Source organism: Myodes glareolus, chromosome 7 (genome assembly GCF_982192425.1).
Source record: "Myodes glareolus chromosome 7, mMyoGla1.1, whole genome shotgun sequence".
NCBI lineage: Eukaryota > Metazoa > Chordata > Mammalia > Rodentia > Cricetidae > Myodes > Myodes glareolus.
The window spans coordinates 55,996,446-56,021,733 of record NC_142032.1 but is presented as its reverse complement, the minus strand read 5'-3'; the positions used below and the strand labels follow the sequence as shown (position 1 = coordinate 56,021,733).

The 25,288-nt window shown below is 50.3% G+C and overlaps 1 protein-coding gene across 2 annotated transcripts; it reads right to left on the bottom strand.

Annotated features, from left to right (window-relative positions):
- Window positions 1-1,043: 1,043 nt before the first annotated feature.
- Window positions 1,044-25,288, bottom strand: Capn1 (calpain 1). Of its 2 annotated transcripts, none has more exons than XM_048457874.3 (22): window positions 25,133-25,288; window positions 24,217-24,484; window positions 24,005-24,074; window positions 23,600-23,718; window positions 21,566-21,699; window positions 21,299-21,467; window positions 19,607-19,690; window positions 19,238-19,323; window positions 18,575-18,649; window positions 18,328-18,488; window positions 9,903-10,078; window positions 8,737-8,748; window positions 6,888-7,096; window positions 6,761-6,800; window positions 6,177-6,242; window positions 6,032-6,089; window positions 4,567-4,631; window positions 4,122-4,190; window positions 3,783-3,861; window positions 2,743-2,859; window positions 2,390-2,448; window positions 1,044-1,801 (listed from the first exon to the last, which is right to left on the bottom strand). In XM_048457874.3, the coding sequence occupies exons 2-22, from the start codon at window positions 24,481-24,483 to the stop codon at window positions 1,775-1,777; spliced, it is 2,142 nt and encodes a 713-aa protein (XP_048313831.1). In that variant the 5' UTR covers window position 24,484; window positions 25,133-25,288; the 3' UTR covers window positions 1,044-1,774. The 2 variants fall into 2 exon arrangements, with proteins under 2 accessions (XP_048313831.1, XP_048313832.1); XM_048457875.3 differs by lacking the exon at window positions 25,133-25,288 and adding an exon at window positions 24,872-25,057.

Genomic DNA, 25,288 nt, shown 5'->3' with positions numbered 1-25,288 from the left:
AGAGGTCCTGAGTTCAATTCACCAGCACCCACTTTATCAACCACATGATGGTTCACAACCATCTATAATGAGATCTGGTGCCCTCTTCTGGCGTGCATGCATGTAGGCAGAACACTGTATACATAATAAATAAATAAATCTTTTTTTTTTTAAAGGTCTCAGTTCTATTTCTATATGACAGTCTTGTGGGAAGTCCTCACTTTCTAGTCCCTCACTTTTTGTTTTGTTTTGTTTTGTTTTTTTGTTTTGTTTCTTGAGACAGGGTTTCTCTGTGTAACAGTCCTTGCCGCCCTGGAACTAGCTCTTGTAGCCCAGGCTGGCCTCAAACTCACTGAGATCCTCCTGCCTCTGCCTCCCGAGTGCAGGAATTAAAAACATACGCCACTACTACCCAGCTGGTCCCTCCTTCCTTGCTTCCTTGTTTCCTTCCTTCTTACTTTCTCTCTCTTTCTTTTCCTCTTCTCAAGACAGGGTCTCATATAGCCCAGGGTGGCCTGGAAACCCCTATGTAGTTGAGGATAACCTTCTAATCCTCCTACCTCTATCTAGACAAACCCTCTGCCAATCAAATACGCGGCCCTGGATCCTTCGGTCTCCACTGGCTGCCTGCAGCCTTTGTCCTAGCGGGTGGCTCCTTTTCATCCTCCAGTCCCACCCACTCATGTTCCTGGCAAGAAGAGCCACAGAGGCAGAACAGCTTATATAAGCTGTGGCTGATCCAGTGTGGCCCAGGAGGGAGACTACATGCCTGTCCCAGCTTCCTGGTGAGGCAGCTCTGTGCTCAGTAGAGGTTTTGTGTTTCCTTGCTGACACTGGCAGAAGAGGAGGGCATGCAAAACCAGAAAAGCCGCCCACACTGGACTGTCAATAGAGCCGTCCAGCCCACGTCTTTGTACTCAGCCCTTCTCAACATTTCAGGGGTAGAGGTAGCCACAGTCATCTGCCCAGTCTCCAGCCAAAGTGGGCATGCGGCTAACGGCTTCTCTAAGCCCTGGCTTGCTGGTACCATCAAGGCTTGGGAGAAGAACACCCAGAGACGGATGTGCACCCTTTCTTTTATTTTTCCACTGCACTGAAACAAGAGATCATCCTACCCCGCCCTCAGTGCCTGGTCCTCCATAATCAGTGCACTAGCCCCTCAAGCGTTCCCTTGAAAATGACCAATATAAAAAAAGGGAGGAGGGGGAGGAAGGGAGGGCCTGAGCACCCGCTAAGCCAGGAAGTTCCTGGTGGGCACATGGGGCAGGAGAGGAGTGGCTTGGTTTGCAGAGGGGATCTTGGCTGTTGCACAGGAAGGCACAGGTGATCCTGGCTGTGGAGCTCCCCCGCGGGGAGAGGCCTTCAGTACCCAGATGCAGACAGTGTGAGCTAGTTAGTGGTTATAAAGTCTGCAGTCTAGGGGATGGCAAGGGTTATAGCCTCTACAGACTAGGGAGGACACACATCCAGACTCTAGAGGGGGTGGGGCAGGGGTGCCTGCTCCTGCCCTAGAGGAAGGAATAAGCAGGGAGCTGCCTTCCTGGTCTTAGCCATGAGCAGGGTCCAGGGTTGTCCATTCTGAGCCTTTGGCCACAGAGGTAGGGAGGGGCCCATGACTCTGCCCAGAGCAGTTGAATAGAGGTAGTGGGGAGGAGAAAGGACAGGAGGACAAAGGTGGCTTCCTGTTCCAAGGAAGGCACTTGCAGCTGATGTGGTCTGGTGTGGCATGGCAGGAGGGCGTGGGTTGACAGAAGAGGAAAGGAAGAACACGGGCAATATGAGTCGAATGCCCTCTTCATGCAAACATCGTCAGCTGTAACCACTGTAAGGGCAAGACGCACAGGTTACCAGGAGCTGAAGAAGGGCGGCATGGCCCTTCAGCTTCCTTCTTCACCCATCCCAGAGCCCAGGGTCCAGCCCCAGGGCTCAACCATCACCATTTGCCCTTCATGCCCTTTTTGGGGGACCCTCTGCTGATAGGGGTGCCTCTTTTCTTTTCTCCTTTCCTTTCCTTTCCTTTCCTTTCCTTTCCTTTCCTTTCTTTTTCTTTCTTTTTCTTTTCTTTAAGACAGGGTTTCTCTGTGTAACCCTGGCTATCCTGGAACTTACTCTGTAAGCCAAGCTGGCCTCAAACTCTGAGATCCCCCTGCCTCTGCTTCCTCAGTATAGGGATTAGAGATGTGCGCCACCATGCCCAGTAGGGGGAGCTTTCTTACTTCTCTAGTCCAGGAGAACAGACTGCTGATTCCCACAACGTCTGGGGGCCTGGCCTCCTGTTCTTCATCCCTCCCCTGGTCCCCAAAGCCCCTGATCCAAGGCTTCCAGGACTAGGGTGCATATCTGAGGTCTGGTTCCAAGGCTACGGACTCCTGCCCAGGAAGGAACAGGTGAACATGAACAGTCATCTCACCTTAAATAGATCAAAGGTCACAACACCATCCAGGTCTGTGTCGAGAGCTTTGAAAAACCCTGTGTTCAAGAAAAAGATGTGTTGGGTCTGGAACACCAGCCAATTAATATCCAGCAAGACTGTCTCCTACCTCCCATGCACCCCAAGCTATTGCCCCTTAGAGCCATGAAGCTTCCTGCCCAAAGAGGCCTCCTTAGGCCCTCCTCTGCCCACACTTCATACACCTAGTACCTATGGATAAGTCCCCTGTTCCCTCCTCAGCCTCCTCCCTATTCAGCCCCCATCTCTCCCACTGGCTCACAAGGACACATTGCAGGCACTGTGAGAGAGTAGGGTCAGTGAGGGACACTCACGGAACATGGTCTCCAGTCGTACGAGGCAACACACAAAGTTGTCGAAGTCCACGGCCAGGTCAGGCTCTGAGTAGCGGGTGATGATGAGTTCATGCAGCTTCTTGTTAAGCTTGAAGCCTGGGCAGAGGAAGAGGAACGAGTGAGGGCAGGCCGGAGCAGATACGGCCAGAAGGGCAGCGGAGGAGTTGCTCTGGGCAGGATACACAGGGTCATCCTTCTCTGGAAAGACCTCTTGGGTAAAGTGGAGAGGGGCTGGGCAAGTGAGGGTCAGGCCTGGGGCAGGGGTGCATACCACCCAGCACTCCAGGAAATTGGGCACTGGCTGCAGAGGACCTAGGCATCTGGCCACATTTGGGTAAAACACTCTGGACTTGTTTTTACACAGGCCAGGGCGGGAGAGTCCTGCTCCTATCTCACTGGAGCTTGGAGCCGATACCCAACATCCTCTCTCTGCCTGCCTGGTTATATGTCCTGAACTCAGTCGCTCTCCCTCTGAGAATTACTTCATTCTTCACATTGGGACTAAGCAAGGGCTCTGTTTGGTGGCTCCGTGGATAAAGCACTTGCCATGAAAACTCTCGGTCCAGAGCTTGGACCCTAGAATACACATAAAAACCAGGGGGTGTGGTAGCCCGCCAGCAATCCCAACATCCACTTGGAAGACAGATTGCACGAAGGTTGGATAGCTGAACTCGCTTAATCTGTGAGACCCGGGTTCAGCGAGAGACCCTGTCTCAGGAAGAACAATGGAGGCAGACAGATGATGTCAACCTCTGGCTTCCATGTACGCACACACATCTGAACACAAATACACACTGCAAACCACATGCAAATACACAGGCACAGATTAATTAAAAACCCCTTGTTCTTGGTAGGGAGAGGAAAGGGAGGGACAGATGGAGTAGCCAGTTCCGTAACTAGAGCATCAGCACCATCATCCCCAGGGACAAAGGACAGTCAGGTGGGTCACTGCCTAGGGGAGCCATCAGGGAGGCAGCCCTGGGGCTCAGGAGCGTGGGGCCATCAGCCTTGGACCTCACCTGCGGCCTCGATGGCCATTCTCATCTCATAGGCGCTCATGCTGCCAGACTTGTCCAGGTCAAACTTCCGGAAAATGGTCTGGGTGGAGAGTAAAGGGTGTGGACCAGGTGAGTCAGCAGCTCTTCAGGACGACCTTCTGCCCAGGGAGAGGAAGGGAGGAGGGCAACGGCCAGGAAGGTATCGTTCGCTGAGACGTGTGGGCTTGGGTGGGAGAGGAGTTGCATGTAGAAAGGAAGCTCTGAGGGAGGCCTGGGCTGCACTGGGCTCTGCCGCCAGGCCTGGCCACGCCATGACTGAGGCTACAGAGGGGCAAGAGAACCCAGTCAGGGACCACCTACCAGGTAATTTCGGATGCGGTTCCACAGGATGTTGAATTCCACCAGGCCCAGCTTCCCATTGCCATCACGCTTGATAGATGTTAAGAAGGAAACTGTACAACTTAGAGCAGAGGTGTAAGAGGGAGCTGGGGGGAGGGAGCCTGGCCATGAGGGGGGAGACTGTGGCCAGGGTTCTCTGCGTTGGGTATAGTTAATTGGGATATGGAGAGGTGCAGAAATAGTGCCAGCCTTAGAACTGAGGTCTTCTCCATCTCTCGGAAGACCTGTGCCTCAGTCTCCCTTCCTGGGCAACTGGATGATATCTGAGAAGGTATTTGAGCACGAGATCTCACCACATCCACACCCTCCCAGCTCCACCCAAGCTTCTCAGCTGTTCCTAGGACAGTTACGCAGCATTTTCCTCAACCTCAAACTCCACAGGAGACGAGAGCAGATGGAAGGATACGTCCATGAGGTTCACCATGCTGCGACATGACTCCAGGCTGAAGCCATCGGTCCGCAGGTCTTTGTCTGAAACAAACAAACAGGTCTGAGAATGCCACTCAGTTGGGAGGGTGCTTGCCTGGCATCCGTTTAGCCCTGGGTTTGTCCCCATCATATGCACCAAGCATGGTGGTGCAGGCCTGTAACCATGGCAGTTGGAAGGAGGAGGACAGAGGATCAGGAGTTTGAGGCCAGCCTCAGATATATAGACCCTATCTAAAAAGAAAAGGAAGGAAGAGAAAAGAAGATGGCTGGAAAGATGGCTTAGTAATTAAGCATACTGGCTGCCCTTGCAGAGGACCTAGGTTTACATCCCAGCACCACACGATGGCTCCACAGCCACTCATAACCCAGATCAGGAGATGCGGCTCATGCATGTGGTGCATTTACATATGTGCATTTATATAAACATTTTATATAAAAATATATAATAAAAACTTACAAACCCACAGCCTCCACATCCCTTCCCCATGCACGTGCGCACACACACACACACACAGAGCCTGTAACCCCAGAGCCATTGGGGACAGAGGGAGAAAGATTGCTGGGGCTTGCTGGCTACCAGCCTGGTCCTATGCTCAGTGAGGGACCCTGTCTCGAGGGCACAGACAGAGAATGATAGAGCAGGGCACCCAATGTCCTTATCTGCCAAGAGGGATGACAGAGATAGAGAAGAACCCCGTCCCAGGGCTCAATTCAGAGGTCTTGCAGAACTGGTCCTGCCAGGAGCCCTGCACTGATCAGTGATAGGGAGGCTCCAGCCCATGGGCACTGAGACCAGCAAACTATGGGGTGCAATGCTGTCCTCCTGAGAAACCACAAAGTGTCCCTGGGCCTCAGGAGCCAGATCTGAATCTACCAACTGGCCCAGAACGAAAGGAAGGAAGTACTGAGCAGACATACAAGAAATTAGGTAGAAAAGGAGTCAGCAGGTGCTGATTGTGGGCTGGGGAGGGTAAACAAGCTTTGCCAGCAGGGTAGGACCAGGGATATGTGTGGACAGAGGCCTGGCACAGCAAACCACGGGCAGCTAGAACAGGCTCACGCCAACATGCAGCAGCCAAGGCCAGAAGGGAAGAGCAAATCAGGGTGTCTGCTAATTTCCAGAGCCTGGAATTTAGTCTTACTCTACGTCCCAAGACCTGTGGCCTGGCCTGGAGGCTGCACCCTTGCCTTTCCATCGGCACTGAGCACCTGCGGCTGGCCCTGCTATGGGCTGTCTGTCCTCCCTAAAGTCACAAAGCTCAAGGGAGCAGATGGGGCGGGGCAGGGTTGGTAAGAAATCTGGGATAGGAATGGTAGCGAGCAGAGCCAGACAGTGGAAGGCCTGCCAGCCACCTAGACCAAGGTGTGCAGTTCAGTTCCATGATGACTGGAATGAGTTGGGAAAGGCCACGGGGTGGGAACAGTCATTTGGACATCCTCACGTTTGCTAATGATCCTGTTCAAGATGGTCTGCAACTCCTTGACGCTGATCTCCATGTCCTGGGGAAGAGGAAATCCGGCATCTACTGGGTTCCCCCCTTCACATAGGGGTTTCCCATCCTACCACCCCCACAGGCCCTGACATACCTCCCCTGCCAGCTTGCTGAACAAGGTTTTGAAGGTGTCATCGATCTCCTCTTCAGAGAGCACTTTCTGTACCCAAAATGGAGAGACTAGGTCAGGGATGCTATGGCCTGGCCCTTGCCTGCAAGAACAGCCACTGGAGGTGGGGTGGGACCTCACAGTTACAAGTCACTCCATCTCTCTGAGCCTCACTTTTCTAACCTGTAAAATGGGATCTGCATTCTGCCTAGGACTCTTGTAGCCTAAATGATGGGTACAAGTCAGTGAAAGCTGAAAAGTTTGGGCTGGAGTCCCTGCTGTGTGAACTAGGCAAACTCATCAGCCTCTCGGAACTTGTGTTTCCCATTCAGAGGGTGATATCATGAAGAACGCAGGTGAAGTAGTTATGGAGAAGAAACAAGATACACAGACCTAGCATAAGAACTGCCCACTATCATCATTACAGGTTCCTTGCAAACTGTGAAGTGCTGGGCAAACAAGGGACTAGCCAGTATTGTTCTTAAGGACTTCTATCAGAAGGGAGTCTGCCCTGCCAGCTGGAACCCAAATCCCATCACAAACTTGGGGGAAATGAGGGGACCACATACCTCATCAGGGAGGTTGGCCTGGATCTGGTCATCTAGCTCCCTGCAGAGTGGAGAAGGTCAGTCAGAGGGCCTGGGGCAGCGGCAGTGGAGAGAAGGGGAGGTGGGGGGAGGCGAAACTACTACTCACTGGGTCCCAGCTCTCTTCTCTGAGAAGAAGCGCAACACAAAATCACCCTCCTTGTTGGGCTCGAAGGTGGAGGGCACGACCACATACTCTCCCGGTGGCAGGCGGATGCGGCTGCTGACCTCACGGAGGTTGATGAAGCTCTCTGAACGGGCCCGAGAGGAGTTGGCCAGGAAGAAGTCCCGCTTCAAGTGCACAGGCTGACCCACCAGCTGGCAGGAGGAAGGAAGCAAGCAGGGGGGGCTGCAGTGCCCACTCAGGCTACCCTTGGATACTGGTCCAGGCCCAGACTGCGAGAAGCGGCTTGCCAAGTCATGGTACACAGCCTGCGAGACCCTGATAAGTTACTCACCCTCTGCAAAACTGGCGTGCCTCAGCTGGAGATGCGGACCACTGGTACGGGGCAACAGTGGTGCAGGGCCTCCCCAGCATCTTTACATTTATTTACTGTGGCTGGGGGAGGGGATGTCTGAACGCCCACGTGTGAGTGGAGGTCAGAAGAAAACTTGTGGGAGTCTGTCCTCTCCTCTCACCATGTAGGTTCCGGAGGTCAAACTCAGCTCTTCAGGCTCAGGGACAAGTGCCTTTACCTACTGAGATATTCCAGTCCCTGACTTTGATCTCCAGCACTATATTAAATCAGCTAAGGGCCTGCAATCCCAGGAATTCAAGGTCACCCTCAGCTACAAAGCAAGTTTAAGGCCAGCCTAGGCTACATAAAACCCTATCTCAAAAGTAAATAAATTATAAATAAAATGAAACAATAAAAAGAAAATATGAGTGCCCAATTTGACTGCAGATAAGGGAACTCAACAACACTATGACGCCAGGTTGTCGAGATGGCTCAACAGGTAAACATAGCTGCTTCACAGGCCTGGTGGCCTGAGTCCCATCCCAGGGCGCTATGGAAAGGCAGACGGAAGGGAGAGCCCAGCTCCGCAAAGAGGTCCTCTTATTTCTATACTCGTGATGTGGTTCGTGTGCCTCTCTCTCTCTCTCTCTCTCTCTCTCTCTCTCTCTCACACACACACACACACACACACACACACACACACACACTAAAAAAATTTAAACCCTGATGCAAGTAGGGCAAGAAGTCCAGTGGTTCGGTGCTTGCCTAGCTTGTGTGAGATCCTCGGGTCAACATCCAGGACTGACAAAGAAACCTAAGAGGCCATGTAAGTTCTGCTGCCATTATCATTCATTGGCACTTTCCTGTGTCGTGCCTGGCATGAAACCTGACAGTGATAGCCCCAGAGGAAATGCTATCTACTCCCCCCACCCCGACTGAAATAGGGCCTTATGTAGCTTAGGCTGGCCCTGACATCTCTTTATAATCAAGGATGACATTGATCTCCGGATCCTTCTCCTGCCTCTACCTCCCAAGTTCTGGAATTACAGGTGTGTGCCACCATGCACAGCTGGGAAGTGCCACATCTCCATACAACACCCGAGGTCCAGAGCTGCAGCAATCATTCCAGAGTACAGATCTCTCAGCCAGTGGCACACACTCCTAGCCCCCCACCCCAGGGCCTGATTAGCCCTTCCTCAGTATGAGCAGCGAGACCCAGAGAACTTGGCCTGTGTGCATGCTGAATGGAGATTGAGGATCAGGGTTCAAATCCAATCTTTGCTACCTGCCCCCAGGAGTGCAATGACTATCCTACTTGGTGAACAAGTACTGGGGGGTGGGGTGGCATTTTTCAGGTAGTGACAAACAAGGTGATATCTCTGGACACCGGATGTGGGGTGTGGGTAGGGCTGACTTCAGCCTTGCTCCTCCCCTCCAGGCCCCATCAGGCTGGTGAGTTCGGGGGGCTGATGAACCAGGTAGAAAGAGAGCCACACCTACCTCCCGTGGAACCTGCAAGAGAGACAGAGAGAATAATGCATATTTGCCCAGAAAGCTAGGGCAGACATGTCGGGTAGAGGTCCTGAGTTCTCAGGGAGGGAGCCTAGGGGGCAGGAAACAGGCCAGTGGTGACTCAGACCTATCCTCCCAGTGGAAGGACAGGGCAGAAGTCTCTGTCCCTGTGACCTCCTGGGCCTCTGCTCCTTAAAACAGCTGCCAGGTGGCCAATCTCAGTATGACAAAGCCCAGGGACATCTGCTGTGAGGGCTTCCGGGTGGAGGCCAATGCTGTGGCCTCCCTCTGCCCTGATAAGGAAGATCTAGAAGTTTCCATCTCTATCTTGAGCTGCAGAATAAGAAGCAGGGAAAGGCTGGGTGGTGGGGGTAAATGCCTTTAATCCCAGCACTTGGGAGACAATGAGTTCGCAGCCAGACTGATCTACAAAACGAGTTCCAGAACAGCCAGGACTGTTACACAGAGAAACCCTGTGTCTCAACAAAAAGAAAAGAAAAAAAAAAGCAAAGGAAGTTGGGCAATGATAGTGCACACATTTTTGAAAATTAGTTTATTTTATGTATATGAGTGCTCTATCTGCATGCCTTTATGGCAGAAGAGGGCATCAGATCCTACTATAGATGTTGTGAATCGCCATGTGGTTGTTGGGAATTGAACTCAGGACCTCTGGAAGAGCAGTCAGTGCTCTTAACCACTGAGCCAGTCCTGTGGTACACACTTTCAATTCCAACACTCAGGAGGCAGACACAGGAGGATCTCTGAGTTTGAGGCCAGCCTGTCTTACAGAGTGAGTTCTAGGACAACCACGGCTAAACAAAGAAACCCTGCCCGGAAAAACAAAAACAGAACAACACCAGCAACAAAAAGATGCAGGGGAGGCACTGAGTAGGGCCTAGAATAGCCTCTTCCAGTGAAGTAGACTCTCCCCACCAATCAGGAGGCCTCTGCTCACACCCTTGCTCCACAGAAAGCTCCAAAAGCTGAGCCCATAGTCTGACACCAGAAGCTGTGGCACAAAAATCAGCCCAGCTCCCTCTTCTCCACAGCAACATCCCACATTCTAGAAGAACGGTGACCCTCCTTTCCTGGACCAACCACCTCCGTGGATGCTTCCCACAGTGGGAGGAGGTGAGCCCACCCTTCATGCTAACCTCGTACACCGCGAAACCAATGGTCTCCATGTCCCGGCCAAAGCGCCGCTCCCTGCGGCGGTGCTTCTGCATGAGCGCCAACAGGAAGCTGCAGCCCGATTCGCGCCTCTCATAGTCGTCTTCGTCATCCACCTCCTCCAACCGGATCTTGAACTGCGGGTTCACCCAGAAGGTAGCTGCAGGAAGAGAGGAGGCTCAGAGGCAGATGGCTTCCCAAGCCCCGTCCGCACATTCCGTGTCTACTCACTCATAAACTTGTTCAATACTGCAGTTCTACATGGCCCCTGACTTACAGAACAGGAGAGGAGATAGGCAGGACTGTGTCTCTGCCTGTCAGGGCTTGTCTTTCAGAAGCTGAAGTGGGTGAATTATCAGAATTACTACAAAGAAAAGTGTTGTGTGATGTTTTGTTTGTGTTCTGACAAATAAAGCTTGCCTGGAGATCAGGGGCAGAGCTAGCCACTAGTTAGCCATAATATAGGCCCGACAGCGGTGGCTCACAACTTTGATCCCAGCACTTGGAATCTCATGCCTTTAATCCCAGCACTAGGGAGACAGGATCTCGGGCTCTTTCGGTCAGAGGAGCCAAAGAGGTAAGAATTGACTGTGGCCGCTCCTTTGCTTCTCTGATCTTTCAACATTTATCTTGATATCTGATTCCGGGTTTCTGTTGGTAAGATTAATTAGCGCTTCAGAAAGTAAGTTGGAGGAGCTGCAGGATTTATTGTAACTCAGTGGACACTGGTATGCTCAAGGCCCTGGGTTCTAAAATGCAATCGGCCTGGGATAGTGACAGCAAAGCAGAGCCCCCAAGGAGTAGCCAGTGCCTGGTGTCCTCAGTGCCTTTACAAGAAGTGTTGAGTCTTAGACCACTCAGCCATCCAAGTTGGGCATAGTAGCACACATGTATACACACACAAATATATATATATATATATATACACATGTATATATATATGTATATATATATATATATATATATATTAGGTATAAGTGCTCTGTCTGCATGTCCACCTGAGAGCCAGAAGAAGGCATCAGATCCCACTGTAGGTGGTTGTGAGCTACCATGTGGTTGCTAGGAATTGAACTTATGACCTCTGGAAGAAAAGAGCTGGCTCTCCATCCCTTTTTTGTTTGATTTTAGTTTTGTATGCATGTGTTGGTGAGTATGTGCATGTGAGTGCAGTACACACAGACGGCAGAAGAGGGCGTTAGATCCCCGCGAGTTGGAGGCACAGACGATTGTGAGTCACTTATGGAGGTATGGGAAGTAAACAGTCTCCTGGAAGAGCAGTGAGCCATCTCCCTTGCTCAGCAAAAACTTTTAATAGACATTTTAAGTAGTGACTATGAACAGATGACAGGTTGAGAATGTGATGACCATCATTATCCCAGGACAATCCAAGCTCATGTAACCATAGCATTTAATTTACAGCAAAAATGGTTTAACATTAAAATGCCATGTTATAGAGAGAAGGGCAAGCCAAGGAAGATGCTCTAAAATCTCTGCCTTGTTTAGAAAAGCAGATGGGCACAGGGTATTGATTGGGTTGGGCTCAGTGGCATAGCACTGTGCCACCTACCTGAGCCTCTAGGAGTCAGCCTCAGCATTTAAAAAACTAACAACCGCAACAAAGCATAAAAAGAAAGCAAAACCTGGCGGCTGTAATTCCAGCACTTAGAGTAGAGACAGGAAGATAAGAAATCCAAGGCCCTCAGGGCAGTGGTGGTGAACGCCTTCTATCCCAGCACTCAGAAGGCAGAAGCAGGTGGATCTCTGTGAGTTCGAGACCAGCCGGGTCTACAGAGTGAGTTCCAGGACAGGCTCCAAAGCTACACAGAGAAACCCTGTCTCAAAAAAAATAAAACAAAATAAACAAACAAAAGAAAAAGTTCAAGGCATCCTCAGCTACACAACCAGCTTAAGGTTGTCCTGGGTTACGTGAGACCCTGTGTCTCAATGAAACAAAACAAAATGCGTTAGGCATGTTCTTGAGACATTCAAACGCTCAGTGGGAAAAACTTACTAGGCAGGAGGGTTACTAAGAATTTCAGGCTAACCTGGACTACAAAGTAAGACCCTGTCTAGCTGGGGGATGATGGCCCACACCTTTAAATCCTAGCACTCAGGAAGCAGAGGCAGGCAGATCTCTGTGAGTTCAAAGCTAGCCTAGACTACAGAGCTAGTTCTAGGACAGTCAAGGCTACAAAGAAACCCTGTCTGGAAAAAAACAAAAAGAAGGAAAGAGAGAGAGAGAGAGGAGGGAGGGAGGGAAGGAAGGAAGGAAGGAAGGAGGGAAGGAAGGAAGGAAGGAAGGAAGGGAAGATAAAGCAAATGAACGGAAATAAGTGTTAATATGCGAAGCTGGTGTGATGGGCCTGTGGGTAATGGTGGTGGCTGCCAAGCCTGATGACCTGAGTTTGATCCCTAGGAGACACATGGTGGAAGAAGAAAACTGACCTCTTTAAAGTTGTCCTCTGACTTTCATGTGTTCACAGTGACACATGAAACCCTATCACTTCAAATAAAAATAAATGTAATCTAAAAACACTGGGGTGCCTGAGAGATGGCTAGGTGTTTAAGAGCAGTTGCTGCTCTTCCAAAGGACCCAGGTTTAATGTCAGCACCCACATGGCAGCTCACAACTGTCTGTAACTCCAGTTCCAGGGGATCTGACACCCTCACACAGACACACATGCAGGCAAAACCCCAAGGTACAATAAATAAATCTTAAGAAAGAAAAAATTCAAAGTAGACTATTATAAAATCATCCATGGGGCTGGAGAGAAGGTTCATTAAGAGCACTAACTGTTCTTCCAGAGTACCCGGGTTCAGTTCCCAACATCCATTTGAAAGCTCACAACCAGGAGATCTGTTGCTCGATTCTGGCCTCTGAGGGCACCAGGCATGCATGTGGTGCACAGATATAAATGCAGGCAAAATACTCATACACATCAGATAGATAGATAGATAGATAGATAGATAGATAGATAGATAGATAGATAGATATGAAGGCAGAAGAAGTCAAATACATTGGGATGGGGACTGCTGGGGATGCATCCCAGTAGAGTGCTTCGTTGGTACACACAAGGACTGCAAACTAAAGAAGCTAATTTTCATGAAAAGGAAAAAGCAGGTTAACAGCTGTACATTCTACCAAACAAATCATCCATTCTTATGCAAACTCTTCTAGAGCACACAGAGGAAGAGGCTGTTCTAAAAGAGAAGACAGGACCACAACAGCGTGGTCAGTGAGAGCAAAGAATGAATAGGCAAAGCTCACTCATGAAAACTGTTGCATGAATGTTCAAAGGGTTGGAGAGTTGGCTCAGCAGTTAAGAGCACCGGCTGCTTTTCCAAAAGGCCTGGCTTGATTCTCCGCCTCCACAAGGTGGCTCACAGCAGTCTGTAACTCCAGTTCAAGTGGATCTGTTGCCCAATTCTGGCCTCCGTGGCACTAGGTATACATGTAGTACACAGACATACATGCAGGCAAAACACCCACATGCATACACAAAACTAAAAACTTTTATCAGGTGGGGATGTAGCTTAGTTGGTAGACTGTTTCCTCCTATTAGACCACAGCACGAAGCTCTGGGTCCCATCCTCAGTACCTGATAAACCACGCATGGCTATGCAGACTTACAGTCTCTGCATTTGGGAGGCAGAGGAAGGACAACCATGAATTTTAAGATGGAAACTGTCTTTAAAAAAAGTGGGGGGGGGGGGGGCTGGTGGGGAGGCAGGGATGTGGTTCTGGGCAGAACACTTGTTTAGCATGTATGAGGCCCTGGATTCAATTTCTAGGACCACAGAGCAACAACAGAACCTCACACAAAGTCCGTCACTCCCCAGTTCCCCCACCAACAAGTCTGTTCTAGTGACACCTAGCACAAATATGTATTACTGGAGCTGGGGAGACCTCTACGGGTGCATGCTACCAAGCCTGACCGTCTGAGTTCCACCCCAAGTCCCACAGGGTGCAAAGAGAAGAACAACTCCCACAAGTTGTACTCTGACCTTGTGTGTGAACTCCTCCCTGCCAAAGTAAACACAACATTAGGAAATTAAACAACAATGAAAAGACAAGTCAAATTAGGAATCCCTTAATGGCGGCTCCTATATGCTCTACTCTAGACAGTGAAGTAGGAAAGAAAAGGCAAGGGAAGTTGGGAAAGTGGGACAAGATGACACAAATGTATTGTTATTCTTTGGCACCAGCTAGTAAAACACAAAGAATCTAGAAGAGATGTGTGGACACAAAATACATTTAAAAGGCAACTGACATTATTGTATCCATAAGTATCATTTGAGAGGCAAGAATCTGTTTATGTATTTATTTTGCTTTCATTTTTTTATTTGAGACAGGGTTTCTTTGTGTAGCTTTGGCTGTCATGGAACTCACTCTATAGACCAGCCTTGCCTCAAGCTCAGAGATCCGCCTGCCTCTGCCTCCCTAGTGCTGGGACTAAAGCCGTGCGCCACCATACCTACCTCAATAAATGTTATTTTTAAAAGCTATTTTGGGGCTGGAGAACTGTTTCAGTGGTTAAAAATTATGGCTGTTCTTTCAGGAGATTTGGGTTCAATTCCCAGCACCCACATGGCAGCTCACAACTGTCTGCAACTCCAGTCCCAGGGGAACCAATGCCCTCCTCTGGTCTCCACATATATCAGGTATGCATATGGTACACAGACATAGATGCAGGCAAAACACCCATATGTATAATGTAAAAATTAAAAAATATATTACTATATACATATACAAATATGTCAAAAGCCAACAATATATGAACTCTGAACCATTTCTGGTACAAGTATGTTGGACACTACACACATAGTCTCTTATAGTAGAAGGAAGGCTCACCAAGCACTAGATCCCAAAAGATGTACAAACCCTTTTAAAAATTATATTCTTCTATAAAGAGGGATGAAGGGCAGAATAAAGGGCTAGGAGACAGCTCAATCTGGAAAGTTCTTGCCCTACAAGCGTGACTTCAGTTTCCAGAACCCATGTTAAAAAACCCCAGGATACCAGGCCAGCCTTGACTACAGAGCGAGTTCTAGGACAGTCAGAGTTAAACAGTGAAACCCTGCCTCAAAAAAAAATATCTTGAAAAACTGAAAACAAACAAACAAATCCCAGTGTGTCATTGTCCACTTCTAATCCCAGAGTGGGCGAGGGGACAGAGGAACATCTCTGAGTTCTCTGGCCAGCCAGCCTAGGCCAATCCAAAGCCAAGGTGGGGAGTGGCCGAGGAAGAGCTCCAGGGCTGTCCTCTGACCTCCACTTCACGCATGAGTGAACATTTAAACACACATGTGTGCCTGCATATATGAGAGCTCGAACTCAAGCATGCAGGCACACACACAGAGTAAAGATATACCACGTTCTGAGACTAAAAGACTCAAAATATAAAAATGTAAATTTGGTCTGTAGATCTAATAAGAATTCCAAATAAGATCTAATTTTATTTTAGTTATGAGATAGAGGCTGGCCATGAAGGCCCCAAACAGAAATCTTTAAAAAATAAACTATTATATTTATTTACTTTAATTTGTCCTGGGGCTAGAATCCAGGACCGCGTACTTTCCAGAAAACACTCTACCACCGAATTTTACTTCAGTGCCCACAAGGTTTTTGGTTTTTGTTTTTTGGAGACAGGGTTCCTGTGTAACAGCCCTAGCTGTCCTGGAACTCACTCTGTAGACCAGGCTGGCCTCAAACTCACAGAGATCCTCCTGCCTCTGCCTCTTGAGTGTGGGATTAAAGGTGTGCACCACTACCACCCAGAACTCTCAAGTTTTCTTAAGAAAAAAAATATTTATTAACCCAATGCTAAAATTTGTAAGCAAACAAAAGGCAAGATTTAAGAAGAACCAAGTGTGGCTAAGTTCTCTGTAAGTCCCAGCACTTGGAGACAGAGGCTTCTGGATCTCTGAGTTTGAAGACAGTCTGGTCTACAGAGTGACATCCATCTCAGCCAGGCCTGCCCAGAAAAACTCTCTTAAAAAAACAAACAAACAACAACAAAAAGATTAAAGCCAGAGGTGGAGGGAGGAGACTCAGAAGTTCTAGGTCATCCTTGACTGCAAACTGAGCTCTAACTGAACTTGAATTCTAGAACTTAGGTCGCAGGACTCTGTCCCTCCTGGGATTGGAGGGGCAAGGGAGATGGCTCAGCAACTAAGTATGCATATTACTCTTGCAGGGGACGGGATTAGAATCCCAGCTCCCACATGGTGGCTCACAAACTTCTGTAAGTTCAATTCTAGGCATCTGATGCCCTCTTCTGACCATGGGCACCATGAACCTTCTGTCCATGGGCACCAGGCGTGCACGTGGTGCACAGATACACATGCAGGCAATATACCCATATACATAAAATAAATAAGTTTTAAAATAAATCTTTTAAAAAATTAGCAAAGAGACTCCTGAAGGAATCCACCTTGTCTAATAACAGGACTTCTGATAAATCCATAACAATTACATCAATGAGTAATTGACACTTGGACTAGGGCCAGAAATACCCAAAGAGATACAGGAACTGCACATGGTGATAAAGAGGCCGGCAGAGGGAAGCACAGGCCGTTCAGCTGTGGTACAGGAAACCAGCGCTTAAAGGTTTGAAGAAAAATAAAGTGGGGAGAAGAATGCTTCTAAAAAACACCGGTAAGCTTCTCGAGGGAATACCGCAGGGATGAATTTGGTCAAGCCAACGCTGCCAGGAAGGAAATGGCAGCATGACAATTCAGAGCAGAAGAGGGTGGAGACCTGCCTGCCCCTGTCTGCGGAGTGCTGGCATTAAAGGTGTGTGCCACTGCTGCTGGGCAATCTCTTCTCTTTTCTGACAGGGTCTCATGCAGCCAGACTGGCCTCAGACTTGCTCTACATTCAGAGCTGGCTTTGAACTGCTGATCCTCTGTCTCTACCTCCCAAGCACTGGAATGACAAGAATGAGTTGCCATAGGGGATGTGGTCTCTTTTCAATGACATGCCAGGTCTCTAGATGACAATAAAGGAAGACGAGGAGGAGAGTAGAGAGTTCCTAGTGGGATGTGCGGACCATGCAAAGTGCTTATTAGAGGTTTGTGGTTACGAATTTACAAGGAAAACAGCCTTACTTGTGTTCTTTTTCAGCCACATTTTGTGGTTCCGACTCAGTAGAAAACTTGGTTCAACTGGGATTGTGGTTGTGCTGGGGTGATAGGAGCAGAGAGAGGGAAAGGCCAGGAAACTAGATGTTTGCAAGGTCAAGATGAAAACAGCAAGGGCAGGCAGGACGACTCAGTGGATAAAGGCACTTGCCACCAAATCTGGCTACCTGAGTCTGATCTCCGGGACCCACATGATGGAAGGCAAGAACCAGCCCTGCAAGATGACCCTCTACATGCACACACATACCCCCATAAAATAAATAAATGTAATATTTTAATATATTAAAATGAGCCAGGTGGTTCTAGCATAGCCCTTTAGCCCCAACACTCAGGAGGCAGAGGCTATCAAATCTCCAAATTTGAATTTAGCCTGGTCTACAGAGTGCATTCCAGACAGCCAGGGCTACACAGAGAAACTCTGTCTTAGGAAACAAACAAGTAATATATGTACTAAGATGATGATTCATATCTGGGTAAGGGAACTGGGCGGTGTCTCAATTGGTAGAGGGCTTGTCTCGCATTCGCAAAGCCTGGGTTCCATCCCCAATACCACACGAGCCAGGTGTTGTAATGCCACCTATAATCCCAGCATTCTGGAAGTAAAGACAGGAAGATCAGAAGTTCAAGGTCATCCTTGACTACAGAGCAAGTTCGAGGTTAGCTCGGGTAACCTGAAACCCTGGTGCAGAAAAAAAAAATCAAAACAAACCAAAAATGAGAGAGAGACAGACAGACAGACAGCGTGTGCAAAAAATGATAGAGTAGAGTAATCCAAATGAGAGTCCACAAGATCAGTCAATTCCAAGAGAGTGAGGCCTGGGCAGGGACAGATGTATTCCCAGGCTGGGCTGAGTAGGGAATGGCAAGGCCTATGATGCTCTGTGTGGGCAGGCGGAGCTGGAGTAAAGGAAAAGGTTGATGTGAGAGGGGGCACAGGACAATGCAATTGACCATGAACTACAGTCACCCACTTGTAAGAGGGAAAGGTGAGTGGACAGGAAGTCAGTGGGTCAGGAGGGAAGAGTGCTGGGAATGAGGAGGAGTGACCAGCAGATGTTTGGATAACAACAAGGTTTTCTTACCCAGGCCCCAAGAGTCCAGCATGGTCTTTTAGTACCTTAAGGACATTTAAGAATGTACTCTTCAAGGCTAATATGAGGAACACCCAAGAATACTATCTGTCTCCCAAGGCACAGAACAGGCTCAGGCAGGTGGCCTTCCCACACCTCTGCTCTGTCTCCCAGCTTGCCTCTCGGCTCAGGTCACCTGGGTAGTTCCTGCAGCCACCAGCCGTGCTCCCTCGGCGCCAGGTGCCCTCATATAGTGTAGTATTCCAGTTCCGGAGGGTCCTGCTCTTAAGAGCATCAGGTGTGAGGTTGCAGATCTCCAGTCTGGTGAACTCACGTACGAAGTCTTGGAATGACATCCTGCGGCCCAAGCACAGAGGTGAACCACAGTTCCCCATCATGAATTGGGTTTCAGGGGAGCAAGTAGAGAAAAAAGCGTTGCTTACCAGAACTCCCCATCCTCCATCTTGATCCTCAGCTGCTCTCGCTCATAGGGGTCCACTTTGTTCCACTCTGAGGAGCTGTGGGAAGCAGGCATGGCCAGGGCTGGACACCACTGACTTAGATAACTTCTGTCCCTGGGTCCTGTCCAACCTGGTGTGCTTTCCAGAGCCCACATCAGGGTCTTTCTCTAGAACCAGCTCTCTTGAGGTCTTTGTAGGTCCCTATTCAAGGTTCCCTCTTCTCTTTGAGACCTGTCTCACTATGTAGTACCATACTTCTCCCCTCTTAAAGACCATGGAGCCTAGGTTGAGCTGGAACTCACTCTGTGCAACCCAGACTGGCCTCAACTTTGTAGTGATCCTCCTGCCTCAGATTCTTGAGCACAAGAATTACAAGCATAAACCACCACGTCCAGCCAGGGTGGTGTCTCATCAAGGTCAAATCAGATGCCCTGATATATCCACAGGCTGCCTCAGCTCCCACAGTCAGGGTGGGCTCTGTCAGAGCAAAATTCTAAAGAAGTTTTCAAGATGGGACCCCTCTACTCAACCCTGAGTACAGGTTTCCAGCCAGCTGGGGTCCAGGCAGACATGTCAGGGATTTCTCCAGACGTCCCCACACCTCCCCAAACCTCCCCAACCAGTGCCCACTGTCCAGTCCCTTACCTATCACACCAGGGTCCTTTCCATTCCACTTCGCCCCAGGGGTTCCGCATTCTGATTAGGCTCACCCGCTGGCCCTGGTAATTCACCTGTTTCACGGAGCACACATCACTGCCCTTTGACACCTCTTCCTGGGCCATGTTCTTCACCACCTCACCCCGCTTAGTGCCCAGCAGCATACCAGGGCCAAACAGCCAATATACCCTACAGCCAGTCCTCTAGGGATTTACAGCCCTGTGAGGCAGCTGTACACTTGAACTAGAGTCACTTGGGATAAGCATCAATGCATACCACGGGATGGTTATTCCAGGAGGTCAAAAAGGAGAAACCACCTCCCACAACCCAGGTCAGATGGCCCCACCCAGGAAATACCTGCTTGGCAGCTGTCACAGAGTACGCATGGCCCCTCACCAGGTTCTTAAAGGTAATAGCCTCCAAATCCCGGATATTAGAGATCTGCAGAAGGAAACATGCGCTGTGATCAGATGAGGCGCCATTCCTGCTTGGAGCGGTCACGAGGCACACCCAGTCCTCCTGGCACATCACCCACCCAACGGCTGGTGGGAGAAACTGCCAGGGACTCCTATCCCATCCACTTCATTGTGGTACATGAACGCTGTACCTCCTGGGGAGCAGGGCCGATCCACCTCAGCGATGCTGTCACTATGCTGCTGACACCGATGCTGCCACTTAGGGCTGGCAACATCGTGAATGTGCACATACACACACTTAGAATCAAGCCCACACCCCCAAGAGGGACTCTGTGTGTGGGCAAGCAAGGGGGGAAGAAAAGGCAGATTCAAATGGGGCTAAACTTGCAGACTCGTACAGCCCTTAAGAGTAAGTTTCTTTTATAATTAGCTGTAGGTCCCCCTGTGTGTGGCTGTGCATCGGTATGTGCACTTACAAGTGAAGATAGCTTCAGTGGGCAGTGGCTTCAGAGCCCGAGGGGAGCGGGAGCCACAAGGAGGTTGTGAGTTATTTGATGTGGGTGCTGGGAACCAAAGTTGGAACTTCTCTAAGAGCAGTCTGTGCTCTTAGCCACTAAGCCGTCTCTCCAGCCCCATAGCTAACCTTTCAGACACTGTAGTGTGGCGTTGTCATTCACAAAGTTCATATGTGACAACAGCCCAGTCAAGCCAGAGTTTCAGATCTCAGTGTTTTAAGTAAGTTTCCGAGATTTTGTGTTGGGCCACATAGCAACATTTGGCCAAGGATGGCCTGGAAGACTGCATGATGCTGACGTGGAGTGATCAGGGCCGGACTAGGGGGGTCTGGAAACAGCTGTGGGAATTGTGGGGCCAATGAGGGGAAGCAAGGAGAAAGGAGAGGGAGGAGCTAGGAGTGGGTGAAGTCTGAGAGTAGGAAAGAGGTCTTATCAGAGATCGGAAGCACTGGGCTGTGATGGCCTCTGAACATGGAAAGGTAATATGAAGGAGAAAGGTCCTTGCTAATCTTCTCTGTATCATTCCAATTTTAATGTATGTGCTGCCTGGAGAGATGGCTCAATGGTTAAGAGCATTGGTTGCTTATCCAGAGGACCTGGGTTCAATTTCCAGCACCCACATGGAGGCTCACAACTGTCTATAACTCTAATTCCAGGGGATCTGACTTCTTCACACAGACATACATACAGGCAAAACAATACATATAAAATACAAATAACTAATTCATAAAAAAACTGAGCTGGGTAGTGGTGGCAAAGGCCTTTAATCCCAGCACTGAGGAGGCAGAGGCAGGTGGATCTGTGTGAGTTCAAGGCCAGCCTGATCCACAGACTGAGTTCCAGGATGGGCTCCAAAGCTACAGAGAAATCTTGTCTCGAAAAAAATAAGCAAATAAACAAAAAAAAAAACTCCTAAGGAAAGGGAGCAGAAGGAAGCAGGGAACTAGTCTGGGGCACAGTTGAGGTCAGAGGTTTGAAGGTGGAAGATAGGAAGGAGGTGGTGGGTGGGGCTGGTTTTGCATCCACAACCTACAATGGGGTGAGGGGTGTGTGTCTCAGGCTGAGCCTGGGCTGAGGATGAGGTTAGGGCTATGCAGAGCAACGTGGACATCACTCACATCAATGGAGCAGCCCAGCAAGGAGCCTCGGTCCAGGGCCTTCAGAATGATCTGGTAGAGGTCGCTGGGTGCCTTGTGCAGATCGTACCACTCGGTGACCCCACCAGTAAAATCCTCAAAGGCCTCTGAGGTGCAGCCTCCTGAGAGGGCCTCGTAGCTGCCGTTCACCCTGTGGGCAGTTCCAGGGCAGGTAGGACCAGGTAGGAGAGCCAGGAGCAACCCTTCCACCCCTGGAGACTGATGGTGTGCCCTGGGGTTCCTACTCACTTGGCATAGGCCTTCTCAAGCAGGGCGCTCCAGAACTCGTTGCCCTGGGCAGAGTGCACGAACACCAGCTTCCCGTCCTTGGTGGGCAGCAAATCATCCACGACCACGTCCACCCACTCCCCAAACTGCCACAGCTGTGGGGGAGGGGCAAAGTGAGCACCTGCTCTGGGGTCCCCCAGGCTTCAGCTCTAGCTGGGCTTACTAAATGCATGAGTCTAGATCCATATGCCAGGTGTGTGTGTACCACACATGGATTTGTAGAAGCATGCTTTTGTCTACTGGAATGTACAGTCAGTCAGCCCTCCTCAGCCCCAGGTACCACACCTACACACCTACACACACACCTTTAAGCTCGGCACTCAGAAGGTGAGTTCAAGGACAATCTGATCTACACAGTAAGTTCCAGGACAGCCAGGGCAACATAGTAAGACTAGGTCTCAAAAACAAAACAACAATTCCACAAAGACATATTTGGACCATGGAGATGGTTCTGGAAATAGAGATACTTGCTACTAAGTCTGAGAATTTGAGTTCAATTCCAGGATCCATGTGGTGGAATGAGAGGACTGACTTTTACACACCAGACACATACACATACACACTGTCACTCCTCATTAGCACACGTGCACGCCACAGGCACACGTGCACGCCACAGGCACACGTGCGTGCACACATGCAGACACTTGCAAAAATAATAAGTAATTAAAATTTTAAATGAACAAGTACAGTCTGGTTTCTTGATATTTCCTGGACAATAGTGAGATGGCGAGATGTCTACATGGCCTGAGCTCTGAGCCTCAGTTTTCTTACCCAGGAAAAGGAACAACAGAAATTAAGACAACGCAGGCAACACCTATAACTTGAGACTGAAATGGAACAAGGTTCCCCTTCAGATATGGAGAGAGCGGAGAGAGCGAGGGCACGATGTTCTCTAGCCCTATTCTCCAAGACAACCCCTAGGCCCCGCCCCCTCCTTCTTGCCTCCCTAGTCTAAGCCTGATTATGGGCATCAGAGGGAGATGTAGGCTGAAAATGTTGCACCCAGACCCTCCACAGCAGGTGGGCAGGGCTGGTTCACCAAGTCACCGGATTTGCCCCAGAGATGCCGAAGGACCCCGGTAGAAGGGTGAGGTGCAGACCCAGGCTGCACAGGAACAGAAGCTTCCAAGAGCGCCAATAATTGTCACAGGGAGAAGCCCACAATAGTGAGGTAAGAAGAAGCCACTTGAAGGATTTGGGAGGAGGTACTGAGGGGGTCAATCAAAAGCTGGAGAGGAGAAGACTGGAGAATTGCGGATAGGGGGCGGGGAAAAGGGTGGTGAGATTATGCCCCTGTGGGTTAGAGCAGGGGTAGGTGTGGGGAGCTCAGCATAGTTGAGTAACACCCACCATTTCTTCTCAGCCAGTGCAGAGTAAGCTGGAGCCCTGACTAGGTAGAAGGAAAGAACAGAGTCTCCAGGCATGGCAGGGTCATCATGGCCGGAAGACCTCAATTAAGACTTTTGGGGTGTACCTCTCTCGACACCGGCTCCTGGAGAATTGGTTCATGTAACTTGAAAAGTAGGCCATGTAGGTAGGAAACATCAGGAGAAGGTGTTTTAAATCCCAAGTCTATCTTTTCTCCTAGACTCTGTCAGAGCTTGCCAAAGCTGGGAGGTTGGGAAAGGGAGAAGTGACTCGCGAAGACACCCTTGAGTTTTCCCCAGCAGAATATCCCATCTTTAGCTGGGGAAACTGAGGCTTGGGTGAAACAAAAGACCGCTTTGTGAACCAAAGCACAGCCTTTCTCCTTCATACACTTTCTTCCCTAAGCACGGCCTCACCTAGGAAGACTGCCAGCTGAAATACCTGCCCGACCATTCACTCATGACTGACCAGAGGTGGCATTGAGAGGTCAAATACCTTCCAGAGGGAGGGCTGCCCCCACAGGGTGTGGCATTGGACATCCCAACTTCAGAGTGCTGTGGGCCATCCTTTTACATGGTCCTAACACCAACTATGCCTCCACCCCAGGAAGGGTGCAGAGCCCTTCACCTGGAAATGGAAGATGCCAGCGTATCCGTCCTGAAAGCTCTGGCCGTAGGGAACCACTCGGTGTAGAATGGTCTCGTTGAGGGTGAGGGAGGCAATGGCAGCCAGGAGCCAACAGTCCCCTGGGATAAGAAAGACCCTTATTAGGCTTGCCCTGTGGATTTGCTCAGGGGAGGGAGAGGCTGCCTATGTAGGATGCTGGGGACAACCTGGGATTCCCTGGGTGAGGTACCCTTCATCTCCCTCGGCTTACAGAAAAGACCCAGGAATCTGGGCAAACCAGCACCCGTGCTGATAGCCAAAGCCTGTCTGGGCCTGCAGGAGGGAGGAGTTGGGGCAGAATCCAATGGAGCGGGAACAGGGAACCACAATGGGAAAAACACCCAGAACCCCGCCCCGGGGGCCTACCCAGTGCTCCCTGGCAGATGTCTGTTCGGGTGGCTCCATCCACGATGAACTGGGGGTTTGACAGCAGCTCCTACAAGACCCACAGTCCTGTTCCTGGGCCAGTCCCTCCTAGAAACTGGCACCCAGCCACCCAGCCACCACTAATAACGGGGCCCCAGTCCCACTCCTCACCCATCAGCAGAGCCAAGTTCCACCCAGCGTGGTCTTCTTACCGTAGGACGCTTCCACTTGATGCCATAGGCTTTAGAGGAATTGGGACCCAGTTCTTTGAAGCCCAGGCTGTGAGTCACCGGAGGGAAGGCCTCGTCTTGGAAGAGGACCCCACTCTGCAGGCAATTTGCCCGCAGCTTTTCATAATCCTGGCCCAGGTACTTGATGGCGTTTTCATGGCGGCCCAGGCCCAGATCCTTGGCCCGCTGTTTTTGTACTTGGGCTGATACCCCAGTGCAGTACACAGGTGTGATGAACTCCTCTGCCATCCTGGGAGACACATGGGCCTGCTAGAAACCCAGGCCTTCCCAGAAATAGAACGCAACTCCTGCCTGCTAGTGCTTCCCTGGACCTGTCTGTCCATTCCTCCCCAGACGTGGTTTCTCTGTTTCACTACCCCATTTACAGATCCTAGGACTCTCAGCCACCTTGTCAGATTTCCCAAATCTGGAAAAGGGTGCTCAGTTTCTAGGTACACGGTCACCATCTCTCCTTTCCCCTATTCCCATTATCCAGGGTTGACAGCTCTCTGCCAGCCATCCAGGTAGGCGGTGTCGGGGGAGGCCAGCCCACAACAGCACTGCAAGTACAATCTCCCACCTTGTCTCCTGCCTGTAAGCCCCCTCCACAAAGTTGTTAAGCATCTACTTCATTTGCCTTTTCCGGCGTCTTAGGAACTGAATACTCCAGGCACTGATGCCCCTCCACAGGCTCCCGAGACCGGCTGAACATCAGAGCACTGGACGCCGGTCCAGCTCCTGGCGACAGGGTGAGCGCCTGCGCTGAACTGCTTACTGACCCCTACCCCTCACGCAGGCACCGAGAGGACCTGGAACAGGGGTCGATCAGCGACAGCACCCTAGCCTCAGAAGCAGTGGCCTGGGTCAGACAATCGCATTCTGGGCACCAACTCCTTACCTGGGGGAGAGGAGTTTGGGAGATTGCTGCGGTCCCTGCTGCTGGCTTCCTTGGTGGCAGCTCAGGGCAGGGCCCAACCAGGAAGAGGGCTCCTCCCCGCCCTCCTCCCCCGCCCTCCTCCACTGCCTCTCGGCCCTGGTTCCTCCCTCTTTGGTC

Bases quoted from the DNA above. Each gene is read 5' to 3' on its own strand.
- Capn1 (XM_048457874.3), bottom strand. From the start codon at position 24,483: ATGGCAGAGGAGTTCATCACACCTGTGTACTGCACTGGGGTATCAGCC. The intron at 21,468-21,565 runs GTGAGTAGGAAC...AACTGCCCACAG, and splicing joins CTTGAGAAGGCCTATGCCAA to GGTGAACGGCAGCTACGAGG. The intron at 3,862-4,121 runs GTAGGTGGTCCC...CTCTCCACCCAG, and splicing joins ACCGCATCCGAAATTACCTG to ACCATTTTCCGGAAGTTTGA.